Here is a 14470-nt window from a genome sequence, read left to right on the forward strand (position 1 = left end):
TTGGTGAATGAGATCCAAGGGGGAGGGGGAAAAAAAAAGGCCAGGATACATGATCAGCCAGGGGCCAAGCCAGAAAACAATACTGGGCAGGTAAAGGCTACAACAGGGCAGGTAGTCTGCACACTGGGTTCAGCAGCTTGCTGTCAGGCAGGGACGGGGAAGCTGAGGGTGCATATGGAGCAGGACCAGAGAGACAGGAAGCTGAGGGGGACAGGACAGCAAGAGGAGGCAGCAGCTCAGCAGCAAACTCCAGGAGAAATAACCAGCAGCCCTCACAGATTTGTGATTGTCTCTTAAAAAGATTTATTTTCTCTTCTTGCCTGAATGTACAAAGGCAAAAAGAGTACAGTTTGTATATATATATATATTTATATATATATATAAAAAAACAAGGAACTTGGTAATGTACACTTTACAGAAGGGAAGAATCAGGAAGACTGAAATTAAATCCAACAGAGCAACGCCAATGGAACAAAAGCTATGAACAGCAACACTGTCCCTCCAGCCCGCGCCTCCAGCTTGCCCCAACCTGCTCCCAGTGGGAGGGCTGAGCACCAAGGCAAGCAGGTGGGCTGGGGCAGGAGGGGCTGAGGACAAGGCCTGGGAGGGGCCCATGGCAGGGAATCACTGGAGAGTTTCCTGGGATGCCCTAGTAATAAATGACAAAGGCCCAGAATTATGGGCCAGCTAGCTGCCCAGCTGAATCTTGGGGGTGGGGTGGGGTTGGGGCATCAAAGTACAGATAGGGTATACAGGATGGTAAGTGACGTGGAGGCAGCAAGCCTACATCCAATTTTCTAGCCCTTCTGCAGTCTTAACTCCCAACTCCCTTAAACTAAGTCCTCCCCACACCACCCTGGAGCCTGGAGGGGAGGTGAATGAAATGATCATTTCAGAGGGTACCCCGTTACCCTTCTGTGTTTGTTTTTTTGACTTTAGGATTGTGTGGGGTGCGTAGGCTAAGCAGAGACTACATGTATGTGGTACGGCAGGGAAGAGCTGAAGGGAACTGGCACACCATAAATGAGGAAACAGATGGGAATCCTAAGCAGCAACTGTTGAGCTGCGGTTGCCCTTCCTGGGGGGCGAGGCCCCTACTCCTTGTAGGTTCTGTTCCACATGGTCTCAGGGCTCACTAACACAAAGAGCATGGGTAGGGTGGCTCAGCGAGAGGCTGGGTTTGGCAGTCTGGACCACACCTTGTCTTTCTGACTAGGTGCCACGGGAAGTTCCGCAGTGTGGAGGTGGACAGCCAATCTCAGCACTAGTGGGGAATCTTCACAGCTGTAGCTGTGTGATACTACTTCAGGCACGGGGAGACTGGACTAAGAACCAGGAGATCAGGCTGAGAACATAGTGTTATTTTTCTACCACAAATCTCATTTCAGGGCCTGTTCTTCAAGGGGCACCTGGATAGAGGGATCAAAGAGCTGACTTTTTAAAGGGGCGGGGGGAGTGCAGAGAGAAAGGGGAGGAGGCAGGAGAGAGAGAGAGAGAGAGAGAGAGAGAGAGAGAGAGAGAGAGAGAGAGAGAGAGAGAGAGAGAGAGCGAGAGCTGTTCCCTTCTTCAGAACCTAAGGCTGTCTTGCAAATACAGACACAGACACACCCCTGTTATAAAATGAACTGGAAAGGGCAGGAATGTGAGCCATACCCACCCACTGAAAAAGAAAATTGCTCAAATGGTTTCTTTACAGTATGTACAAAGCACATTGCAAGCCAGTGCCACAGATACATACAAAACACACAACAGTATTTAAGAAACAAAGAGGAACAGATGGGCACACACGGCTCTACTCACTGGAGTTTTTTTGGGGGGCGGGGGAGACATATCAGTCTTAAAAGGGTAGTAATGGGTTACGTATGATGGTGTCCCCAACATCTACTTTCATGAATGAAAAGGGGTCACTGCCCACAGTGCTGCTTACTAGGAAGCATGTGGCAGAGGGAGCGATGTTGGTGAGAAGGCTGGTGGGGTCCTGCCAATAGGTATAAAATAAAAGTTTTTTTGCCAGTGCCCATAACCAACTTGAACAAAAGTAAGGACTTGGAAACAGGAAAGGGTCGTAGGTCGGAGGTGCTATTGACCCAGCCTGTCTATGCCCAGAGAGGGCTCACAGGTTCTTGGGAACCACCTTCCTTTGTGCTTACTGCCTCCCACCACCTCACTCCCCCCACAAGTCAGAGTCCACCTTCCTGCTCTCAAACTGTTACTTCTAACACTTGTCAACTAACATTCTCTCTCTCTCTCTCTCTCTGACCTAGAGGGCAAAAATAGGAGGGACAACAGTGATGACACCCCACAAAGGCAGAGCTAAAAGTATCCCATATCCTGGGAAGAAGCAACTCCAATAAAGCTGTCATCACTTTCCCAGCACATGACTCGGGAATGCAGAAATGTCTGTCACCTCAAAGCCTCATCCACTGAGTCCACTCTGTGGTTTGGGCATGTGAAGCTTGGATATGCTGTTTCAGGATCTAAGGAGCCAATCACCTCCTTTGGCCAGTGGCCCCTAAAACAAAACATGCGTTACAAAGACACACCTCATATTGGCACACATGGAGTTACAATGTGAACTGTATAAAATCATGTACCTGTAGACAAAGGAACTGGGATGTATACATTTTGTGACCCTAAGTAAGAGACTCAAGATAATCGAATGTCTCCAAGAACTGCTGGGCGTTCCTATGGCCTGCCTTCTGCTTCATGCCCAAATGTGATGTGGCAGACACCGAGGTTACCCATGCTGGGAGGAAGTCTATTCTTCCTGCCTGAGTGGTAACAGCCAAGCAGTAGAAGAGGTGAGGTCAGTATGGGGAATCACCCCTGGGAAAGGCACCAAGGGGTGAAAAAGAAAGACAAGGGGCAAGGAGTTGGGAGATGAGAAGCAGCAGGACTTTTGGTGAGGAAGCAGGTTCAGTTTGACAGACTCCATCTATGCTCCAGTTCCTCCCAGCACTCCCCTCGCCCCGGGGAGCCCTGTGCTGGTGCTAGAGCCCCTGCCTTCTGCCTAACAGGAGCACAAGGCTCAGGTGGGGCAAATGCCTTAACTCTTCGCTTTACAGGTTAGGCTCTGAGCATTTATCTGTGCTCACTTTAGAGGGGATGTCTCCACACTTGAAGACCTTGTCTTCACAATTACAGAGAAAACAGCCCCTCGCTTCTTTCCTGAGATTCTAACTTCTCCACATGCTGCCAGTTCCCAGGGCCCGAACCACTGAGGAGATGCGGAATCTGTTGATGGTGGTGATGATGGAGAGGGGTATGGCTGCTGTGCTGTCCTCAGACGTTACCCCGTGCTAGGGGTCCCTCCCAGGTGTGTGTGGGGCGCTGCTCTGGCAGTAGACCAGGGGCTAGAGTAACGCAGCAGTAACTTCTCTGGGATGAGGCTGTACTCCCTTGGTTGCTCCTATGCCTTCATCTCCACAGATGCCACAACAGTCAGAACTGTGGCTGAGAGAATAAATATTTTTGCAAAGTACCAGTTCCCCAGCTCCTGAGGAAAGAGGGAGGGTCAGGGGTGTCTGAGGGTCTGGTGGAGGTGAGACAGCCAAGGGTCGGCCTTCAGTCACGGTAGGAATGGCAAACAGGATGATCAACACCGTAACTGACGGTAAGATGGCACCTCCAGCATCACCTCAAATGAGCCAGTCTGGCACATGAAGCTGACTTCATCTGGGCACTTGGTGTTCTGTGAAGGAAACACACAGGTTAAACAGGTAATTGTGGACTGCTGGTATCACAACCACAAGATGGCGCTCTAAGAGAATAAACTGGGGCTGGCAAGCTTGAGTAAGGGTGCTTGCTGCCAAGCTGGAGCTGAGTTCCATCCTCCACATAGTTAGCAAGAGGAACTCCCCATAAGTTGTTCTTTGACTTCTGCACACATGCATCACCCTTCACAATAAATAATAATAACAAACAAAAGGCCTGCAACACCATGTGGTGCTGGCTGCTCCGCAGTCCCTCAGATGTGCAGTTTCACAAATGGCTGGTTTAACAGGCCTGGCCAACAGGTCCCCCTTTCCAAGACCTCTGCCCTCACTCACATAGTTGCCCCTCACTTACATGCCACACGGATTCTATGATCCAGGGAGCAGCTACCCCTCAAATTAACAAAATCCACTTACCAGTCTCACCTCCTGGGGGGTGGGTAGAGTGAGGGAGTTGAGCCTTGCTGGCTGGCAACAATGGCTGTAGAAGAAAGCCCTGGGCAAGCAGAGAACACATTTAATGCAGCACTCAGAAAATCTCCCTTTACACTTCACAAGGTGACTGGATATATATAGGGAGGAGTTTCCCCTTAAGTTCCCCTAGTTCCACTGGATTTTTGGGGTGCTGACAGGAAAACAACCCTGATGCTTGGCCAGATCGGTTTTCAGCTGCTTGTTTCTCCTTAGTGGTGGAAACACCTGTCCCTTGCTCTGCTGAATAATGAAATCTCCCAAGCTCCCAGGGAGGAGATGAATGTCAGCCTAATGCAGCGCACCCTACAACTGAAGGCAGACTACCGGCGGTTTTTGTTTAAGAATGTGTGTGTGTGCATGCGCATGCCTGTGTTGCACATGTGCGTGGAGGTCATAGGGCTACCTTGAGTGTTATTCTTTAAGTGCTTTCTGCCTTTTGTCTGAGTAGAGGCCTTTCACTGACCTGGATCCTTGCCAAGTAGACGAGGCTAGCTAGCCAGCAAGCTCCAGGCATCTGCCCGCTTTCCTCCCACCTAACCACTGCAGTAACAACCACACCTCACCACAGTTGTCTTTTTACTTGGGTTTTGAGAACCAGATCCAGGCCCTCTTCTCACAAGGCAGGAGCTTTACCGAGTCATCTTCCCAGCCCTCCTTGAGTTTATTTTTATATTCCTGCTTAAACCTCCTGGGTGGTTGAGAATCATCTCAAATTACAAGTTTTTGGCTTTTGTGTTTTGTTTTTGGTGGGGGTGATTCTTGGAGGGCTTGCTACAAGTACTACTACTGAATAGAAACAAAACTAGAAGATGAGGAAAGAGCCTTACCTGCGGCATAGGGTAGGTTGTACTGTGCTGGGAGCAAGGAGTAGCCCAAGTGGTGGTGGTGGTGGTGTGTGGACATCAGGCGCTGGGAAGGGGAAGTGCGGGGCCGGTCGACACTCCTGTCACCACCTGCTGTTCCCCCAACACTGCCACAGCTGCCACCACCCCCAACTACCCCACAGCCTCCCCGATCTCTCTCCTGAGAATTTTTATCGCTTATCTGGAAAGGAAAGGAGACACACAGAGGTACTATGATGAGATATATACATACTAGCGATCTAACCAGGGTCCTACGTTATGACTCTAAAATGCAGGGCGGCTACAAATACAGAGGGTGCCCTCATGGGGTCAATCTCAAGTCAGCCAAGGTCCATCCTGGTCAGGACTCGAGCTTGCCCACTTCTCCCATGCTGTAGGGCTCCACTTGGTCTCTGGACAAGGACTTGGGTTGCACACCCCACTTACCGTGGGAGACTTGCTCTTGTAGTGACTGGCATGCTGCTGCAAGATATCCAGGGCTTTGGACTCTGAGCTGGCTTTACAGCTCACGCTGGGGCTGGCGCGTGCCTTGTCAGCATCCTCGCCACCTGAGACCTTGCTGCCATATGGGGAGAAAGAATAGCTGGAAGGCAAATAGGACCCTGGGAAAGGAGAAATCAAGCAGTCAAAGAAGTGAGGATGGCAGAACAAAGTGCTCTAGCGAGTGTGGCCAGGCGGGCCAGTTCTCTCAGGCAGTCTGAGATACTTCCTACCACAGCATCCCGGGATGACACTCTTGGCTTCTTCCCTTCTTTAACAAGCTCTATACGAAGAACAGGTGGAGGGTTAAGAATATGACACCCAAGTTTCCCAGAGCTGATTTCTCAGATCTCCTATCTCAGAGTCATAGGCTAAAGTCAGACAGCCTTGGGCTGAATAACCTTGAATGAAGTGACAGCTTTTTTGAGTTTCAGTTTACCATCAAAATGAAGATAACAGCCAGGCATGATGGCACGTATCTGTAATCCCAACATTGTGGTGTTGGGGTAGAATTCTGAGTTTGATGCCAGCTTAGACTACTTAAGATCCTGTCCCCAAAAAACACAAAACAAGAGCTGCTGAGATGGCTCATCGGGTAAACACATTTGCTGCCAGGCCTGATGACCTAAATTGGATCCTAGCACTCAGGAGGGCCAAGGCAGGCAGATCTCTGAGTTCAAGACCAGCCTGGTCTAAAAAGTGAGTTCCAAGTCAGCTAGGGCTGTCTCAAATAAGGGTGGTGGTGGAAAGATGGCTCAGTGAGGATGTTTCACAGAGGCTAGCCTGAGCTACACAGTAAATCCTAGCTCAGAGTACAATAAAGCCCTTTCACAGACAATGTGAAGCTCGGTGCACACACACCTGCAACTCTAGCACCAAGAAGGCCAAGGCAGGAAAGTGAGTTCAAGGTCAGCCCGGGCTAGACGGCCAGGCTGCGTTTCAAACCCTGAAGCTGGGCTGGGGAGACGGGGCAGTAGTTGAGAGCACTTGCTGCTGCTACAAAGGGCTGAAGTTCCATTCCCAGCACCCACACGGCAGCTCACAACTGTCTGTAACCGTGCTGCTAGGGGATCTGACTCCTCTTCTCAGCTCTCTGGGCATACATACATGCAGGAAAACATTCATACACATAGAATAAAAACACAGTTGTGCTCACTGTACAAGCATGACGACCAGAGTTCACATCACTCACACCTGCACAGAAGGCAGGCGCATGCACCCAGTATTTTAGCAGTGTAAAGGTGCAGACAAGAGAACCCCTGGGGCTCACTGGCAAGTCAGTCTAGGAAAAAAAAAATCAGTGAGCTGCAGGTTCAGTGAGAGACCCCTGTTTTGGAGGCCAGCTTATACTATATAGCTAATTATAGGCCAACCAGAGCTACATAATAAGACCCTTTCTCAACAACAATGAAAACACCAGAACAAAAAAAGTGCATAAATCAAGACAGTGCCTGGACCAGAGCAAGCCTCAACAGATGGAACTCTTACACAGAGGGTAAGGCACACCACGAGGGTGAGATGATCTGTATCTGTTTGGAAAGCTTACTTGTATTTAGAATTTATCCCATATTAATGCCTGCAGAATGTCAAGACTATCAGCTCTAGCAGGCTGGGAGCTGTAAGGAGTGAATGTGCAGGCTGATCTAAACGGAAAACAGGGATTCCCAGAAGCTGAGGAGGGGCAGGGCAGATGCGCACACACAGACAGAAGGCATATGCTCTAGTGTGCTGCAGGATAGTGCAGTGGCTCCAGTTCACAAAGACCTGTTACATACTTCATGAAGTGCTAGAAGACAGGAACACAACGGCTCCAAACGTGAGGACGGCATTTACCTCGACCATCACTGAACTCCGAGTAGGTGTCTTGCAAGCTCGCATTATGCCCGGGCACGGTGCTGCACGCTTTTAACCCCAGCACTAAGGAGAGAGGCGCGTGGGTCTCTCTAAGCTAAGAGGCCAGGTTGCTGTACACAGTGAGGTCCAGGCCAGCCTTTGTCTTAGGAAAACAAAAGCTATGAAAACACTTAAGCCATGGCCCACTGAGAACTCACCGTCAGCAGTGTGAGGGCTGACGTTTCCCAAGCTGGCGTACTGGACACCTCCCCAGCTGACTTCAAAATGCTCCCTGCATCCCCAGCAGCTTTCTGATCTCACAGCTGAGCACAACCTCAAAGCTGAATGCCTGAGTTGCTCTGGTTTGAATCTTATTTGTCACATGTATTGCTCCTGCTGTATTAAGCTCTGAAGCCCTTGATGGAGTGAACTGGTCTTCTCTATTTCTTTAGTATTCCCCACAGTGCCTCCCATGCAGCAGAAATCAGAGTGCGTGTCTAAAGAAATTCGAGCAGAGAAAAGATGGCCGTGGTGTGCAGGAGTCTTAGCACTGACAATAAGGAAAAGCTGACAATAGAGGCCACCTTAGCTGCAGCAAGGGAGAGGTGGTCTTTCCGATTGTAATTAAGGTCATTTAAGGTTAGAGTGGAACCTTCACATCATGGTCACCCTGAGGGGGAAAAAGGGCTGCCACACAAGCCAGTGCCATTGAACGTTATAGCTAAAGCAACAAAGCTCTAGAACTGAAAACTGCCTGAGGCTAGAAAGATGGCTCAGTGGTTAAGAGCACTGCCTGCTCTTCCAAAGGATCTGGGTTCAATTCCCAGCACCCTCATGGCAGCTCACAACCATGTGTAACTTCAAGATCTGACACCTTCACACCAACACCAACACACAAATTACAATTAAATAAAATATTTTAAAGATTAAACAAAACAGAACCCTGCTTCGCCTCCCTCCCCGTGGGCAGCCCGGCCAGCAGGAGGTGCGCACCTGGGTAGTTCTGCATCATCACAGCAGGCAGGCCCCGGTAGCTGGGGTGGCTGGGGTCATACGCCTGGCTGTAGGAGTAGCCGTGCATGTAGGGGATGTAGGACTGGTGCTGGGGGAGGGGGGAGGACACAGGCACATGGACACTTGGTCGGGGCTCCTTGCTGCCAAGGCGGGACTCCTCAGACACGGGCAGCTTGCAGTCACCACTTGTGCTTTCCTTCCCATCTTCCTTGGGAACAGAGTCCTTACTCCGACTCCTTTCCTCCTTTAATTTTCGGTCCCGTTCCTCTTTCCACCGATCATCCTCTGACTTGATGTCTGAGTATTTGGCAGGATAAACATATGTCCACATCCGGGGCTCTGTCTCCTGCAAAAAGCAGAGTAGAGCTACACACAAGAGAGCAAGTGTAGAGTAGTGATACGCTCAGCAGACCCTTCTTAAACTAAGGTCCCAGCAGAAACCCAGAAACAGACTATTACAGCACCCAAGGCAGAGTGGGATCCTAGCTCCTACTGACACTGTCAATTCCAGCACTGGGGAGGCAGAGGCGGAGGCAGAGGCAGAGGCAGAGGAAGAGGCAGAGAGATCTCTAGGAGTTCGAGGCTAGCCTGGTTTATAGAGTCTAAGCCAGCCAGGAATACATAATGAGACCCTCTCACCACAAAACATCTTCTCAAATCCAAGGGAACAGATTCTGGGAAAGAGAAGGTAAAGCCATCTACGATGTCCTCTGTGAGGGAGACCTGTGGGGCAATGACTCTAGGACTAGAAGGAGCTGCCTCCTGCTATGATGTTTATGTTGCTGCTCATGTCAAGACGGGTAGAACTGACACCAAGAGGAAAGGGAAGACATTCTACATCTCCTGTGTGAATGTTTGCAACAGGTGTGGGAATCTGCAGGAACCAGAAGAGAGCATCAGATCCCTGGGAGCTGGAGTCACACACAGGAGGTTGTGAGCCATCTGACGTGGGTACTGAGAAGTAAGCTTGGGTTCTCTGGAAGAACAGCAAGTACTCTTAACTACTGAGTCATCTCTCTAGCCCCATTATTATTTTTTTAAAATATTTATTTATTTTTATGTATATGAGTGCTCTGTCTGCATGTATACCTGCATACCAGGAGAGGGCATCAGATCACATTATGGATGGTTGTGAGCCACCTGTGGCTGCTGGGAATTGAACTCAGGACCTCTGGAAGAGCAGATAGTGCTCTAAACCTCTGAGCCATCTCTCCAGCCCCCATAGTTTTAGTTCTTAAATATTTACTTACTTGTTTATTTGTTTGTTGTTTAGAGAACAGGGTCTTAGCCACACACTTGTAATCCCAGCACTATGGGAGGCAGAGGCAGGTGGATCGCTGTGGGTTTGAGGCCTGGTCTACAAGGCTACCCAGAGAAACCCTGTCTCAAAAACGAAACAAAACAAAACAAACAAACCAAAACCAAAAAACCCAACCAACCAACCAACCACAAAGAGGGGGGGAGGGGAAGGAGGCTGGCCTGTAACACATTACATAGCTCAGTGTGGCTATAAACTCATGACAATCTGTTTTTAGCCTCCTAAGTACTAGGATTACAGGCATGTGTCAGCATAGCTAACACCATAAAACCCTTTTAGCTTCCATTCCATAGGAACCATACAGTACAACACTGGGCTAGGAGTTAAAACACCCAGGTTCTTGTTCTGCCAGTGAAGGCTCAACTAACCTTAGGCAAAATAACTTGTCTTATTAGTCCTTCTTTCCTATTTAAGGGTAAAATACCTTTTAAGGAGTTAAAAGTGCTATTTAAAAACATTCAAATGTATAGAATTCCTAAGATCATGTAACTCTCCTGCTAACCTCAATTGTACAGAACCGCTAAGGAAACAGTGCTGACCCATAGGGGCTAGAGCGTTTCTGAGCATCTTCACTTCTTTACACACAGCAGTTACCTGTCGGTACCAGAGAATTGGATCCACCTCTGGCTGTCGGCCACATTCAGGGCCCGTTTTAGCCTCGGGGGCCTCCTTGCCTAGGTGGCTGGCCTCGCCCAGCTTCCCTTTAAGGCCTTCAGGGGTCTGGCTGGAGAGTTTTGATGAGTCGTCTAATTTGGGGATGATGACGGACTTGGCAGGGTCAGCCCCTGGTTCCTTGGCCTTGCCCGGCCCTGACTTCACCAGGTCTGTCAGGCTGGGGGCCTTGGTGAGAGTGGGTGGAACTGAGGGCTTCTGCTTCCACTCTTCCTTGAGTGATGCCTCCCGTTCTTTCAGTCCCATCTCTGTCTTCTTGTCCAGTCCGCGCTGCTGCTGCTCCAAGCTCTGCCGCTTCTGCTGTTCCTCATACTGCTGCCGGTAAGCTGTGTTGGTGCTCAGGAGGTGGGCGTGGTAACTCTGGTCGCTGTAGCCGTATGGAGGCACGTAGGCATACTGGTTGTAGTACAGGGACTGCATGTACATGTTGGGCCGCTGCTGGATGACAGAGGGCTGCTGACTGGAACTGCTCAGCTCAGGTTTCTTTTCCTCACAGACATCATTCTTCACTTTGGATTCCACACTCTCGGGCTCCTCATCCCTTTTTGTCTTTAAGGCCTGGCCCTCCACTGCTGCCTGGCTGCTGGAGTTGAGAGCCCCTGGGCTGGACTGTGCATATCCTGGAGAGTAGTAGCTTTCAAAGCCTTGGTAGTATGGTGAGTCTTTGCTCTGTGGCTGAGGGGGGAAAAGCGTTTTCTTAGCTCCTTCTTTAAGCAGCTGTTCAGGGTCCTTGGACTTGACATTGTCCACCTTGCCCTCCCCATCCTCCCCAGCGTCAGAGATATCAGAATAGGCAGGGCTGTTGGTTGTGACTGAGCTGGCTTCAGCTCCATTCTGGGTCACTACGTGGAGGGGAGTCAAGGGCTGGGCTGGGGTAGTACTGTCTAGGCGGCTGCTGCTTCCAATTGAAGGGCTGGGGGCATTGTCCGTAAAACTGTAAATCTTATCAGCCTCTGCCTTGATGCTAGCTAATCGGCTTTGGTGGGAGTCTGAGGAACCATTCAGGAGCCCCTCCATTTTGATTCCATCCCCTGATGATTCTCTGAACGGGCTTTTACCTTCTTCTGCTCGGCATACCTTCCCAGGGGTGAGAGGACTTTCAAGTTCCTTTGATGATTCCTTCTTTTTTTTGTCTTTCTTTTTCTTGTCCTTGGCAGGGGTCAAGGCAGGGTTGACTGTGAAAGGCTCTCCCATAACAGTGGGTTTGGGCTGAATGGGCTTGAGTTGAGGACTGTTGGGCATCGCTTGCACCACTGTGGTAGTCAAGCCTGAGGAGGACCCTGGGCTTGCTGCTGTGAAGGTGGCTGTCTGGAAAGTGTAGATCTGCTGTGGGGGTATGGCGGGGGCAATGGGCCGGGCTGATTTTAAACTCTTGGATGGAATCTTTTCAGCTTTCAAACTGGAGGGCTTTTTACATTTTTCTTTTTCCAGACACTTTCTTTCCAAAGAGTCAAAGGCATCGTTGCTTGTTTCATCCATTACTGAGGGTCCATCATCAGAGCCGTCATTGGATAAGGCCCCAGGGTCTGTGTCTCCCTCCCCACTCAGTTTTTTCTTACAGAGGCCTTTTGTGCTGAATTTGCTTGAAGGGGAAGGGCTGTGAGGCTCCACAAGCCGGACTTTGGGGGTAGCTGAACGGGCAGGGGACAAGGAACCTTTCTGTGAGAGAGGAGCACCGTTGCAGCTGCTGAGGTCAGCATGGAGGGCGGGGTCTTCTCCGTACTCACTGTCTCCATCAGCTTCAGGTTTGCTGTCATCATCGGTGTGGGCATGAGCTTGGTGGTACTTAAGCCCATTAATGTGCTTGTACTTTTTGTTGCAGTTTGGGTGGGGACAGTCAATCAGGACTGGGGAAGGACAGTTTCTGTCTACAATTGTGGGTTCCACCTTGGTCCCAGGGAGGGGCCCGGTGGCTGAGCCCATGGAATTTGTGCGGACACGCTTGCTCCCTTTGGAGTCCTCTGAGCTAGAATTCAGCTCCATGTCTGAAAGAGGTTTGTTTTTCCGTTTATTAGCTGAAGAAGGGCTGGCCTTGACATCCTCAGAGGTGCTGCTGGCAGCGGGGCGATGCTCTGAGGAGTTCTGGCTCCCTCGACGGCCTTTGCTGTTGGCTCCTGCTCGTGTTTTGCTGTTGCTGCTGGTCCCTTTGCTGTCGGAGGCTGTGGCTGTCTCACTGACAGGTGTGTTACTATTAGGACGCATGCGTTTGCCTCTTCCTCGACCATTACGCATTTCCAAGTCACTGGTGGGGGAGTCACAGAACCTTGGCAAAGGACAAATAGGACAGAATTATTATTAAGTGAAAAACATCTTTATTTTTGTGTGGTGAGGCCTAAACTCAGCTTTGTTTTTTTGAAGCCAAAGCTGGTATGGAAGTCACTATGCAGTCAAAGCTGGCCTCCAACTTGCAGTACGTGTCTCCTGCCCAGCTTCTGTCTTAATAACTGGTTTCTCTTAGAAACCTGCATGGGAACTGTTTTGAGAGGTAACCTCCTAGGATGTCATTTGTTACTATTTCTGGATCATTTCACCATATTTTAGGCTCTCAAGCCTTAGCACACTGGGCACTAACATTAGGAATAATGTATAAGAAAACATTGAAATGTTAATGGGTTTTATTGTATTTTAATTTTGTGGTGCTGTTGGAAACAAGGTATATAGTCTAAGTTAGCCTCAAACTTCCTCTGAAGATGAAGCTGGCTTTGAACTTGTGATCCTTTTGCATCTACAAAGAGCTGGGATTACAGGTACATAGATAGTACTATAGCTGGCTTGAAATGTTAACTTAAAAGATCAAACTGCAACTTGAAAATAAGGCCAGGTACAGTGACTCAGATAAACACCTGTAATCCCAGCACTTAGGAGGCAGAGGGAAGATCACCTTGGGTTTGAGATAGCCTGGGCTATAGAATGAACCCTTGTCCCAAAGAGGGAGGGAGGGAGGGAGGGAGGGAGGGAGGAGGAAGAAAGAGGGAAGGAAGTAAAGAGGTAGGGACGAAGGAAGGAAGGAAAATGGATATAGCCCAGTGTGCTGGCTCAAGCTAGTGATACCAGCACTCAGGAGGCTTGAGCTTGAGGCCAACTGGGCCAACTCTAGTAAGATAAAGGCATAACAGTTCACTAATTATGTAGGGGTTCAGACTAATACAAACTAGATAATCTCTATGTGCTCACCTTGGGGGTGCCCAATCATGCCTTGTGCAGTCAAGAAGTGTACCTACGTATGTCTTGTTCCTCCACGTCACATTTACCACCAACATCCCTGGGGGGAAGAAAAAAGAACAAAGCACAGATGAGACAAATTTGCTGGCTAATGCAAAGACTATTGTTTACCTGAGCAGCACTCTGACTTCCTGTGAAAGTTTGGAGGTGCTGTAGTACCCACGGTACAGGCATGACTGGGCCAGTTCCATGGGAATTGCCTACATAATTCTGGAACCCTACAGATAGGCAACAGTTCAAAGACTTCATAGCCCCATCAAGACATTTAAAAAATATTTTTGAAACAGGGCCTCATGGATCCCAGGCTGCCCTTGAATTTGCTCTCTAGCTCGGAACGACCTTGAGCCTCTGAGCCATTCACTACCTCTGAGTGTTGGGATGACAAGACCCAACACTCCCAGACTTACGCAGTCCTCAGGACTGAATGCAGGGCTTTGTGCATGCCCGCCCCAGTGTTTGATAAGACAGTGTCTTGCTATTTAGTGGCCAGCCTCAAATTCCATCTGGCCAAGGATAACTCTGAACTCCTGATCTTTCTGCCCCTGCTTGCTTAGTACTGGGCTTATATGTATGTGCCATCATGCCTGGCTTAATGCATTTATTTTAACTGAGTCCACGATGTATATATTCTTTTTTTGGTGGTGGTGGTGTGCAGCTTAGGTTGTTCAGTATATTTTTACTCTGAAAGACTAATTTTTATCATCTTTAGTTATATACATACACATGTATCTATGAGTAGGTATGCACACATGTGACTGCAGGTGACTGATGAGCCATAGGTGTTGGATCTCCCTGGAGCTGGAGGTGACTGGGGTTGGGCACTGAACTTGGGTCCTCTAGAAGAGCAGTATGTTTTCTCTCTCTCTCTCTCTCTCTCTCTC

The 14470-nt window shown here is 49.4% G+C and overlaps 1 protein-coding gene across 2 annotated transcripts in view; it reads right to left on the reverse strand.

Annotated features, from left to right (window-relative positions):
- Positions 1–279: 279 nt before the first annotated feature.
- ZNF609 (zinc finger protein 609) overlaps positions 280–14470 on the reverse strand; it is a 140702-nt gene continuing 126511 nt past the window's right edge. Inside the window, exons 4-10 of one of the 2 annotated variants that reach the window (XM_084782371.1) lie at positions 13542–13629; positions 10290–12630; positions 8357–8723; positions 5477–5652; positions 5015–5096; positions 4131–4209; positions 280–3691 (exon numbers count right to left, since the gene is read on the reverse strand). In XM_084782371.1, coding sequence (XP_084638497.1) covers positions 4136–4209; positions 5015–5096; positions 5477–5652; positions 8357–8723; positions 10290–12630; positions 13542–13629 — 3128 coding nt within the window. In that variant the 3' untranslated portion in view covers positions 280–3691; positions 4131–4135. Of the gene's footprint in view, positions 3692–4130; positions 4210–5014; positions 5232–5476; positions 5653–8356; positions 8724–10289; positions 12631–13541; positions 13630–14470 lie in introns of both variants that reach the window. The other variant, XM_084782370.1, reaches the window with a different exon arrangement.

This window comes from Acomys minous (assembly GCF_964271855.1).
Source record: "Acomys minous genome assembly, chromosome: 5".
Classification (NCBI taxonomy): Eukaryota; Metazoa; Chordata; class Mammalia; order Rodentia; family Muridae; genus Acomys; species Acomys minous.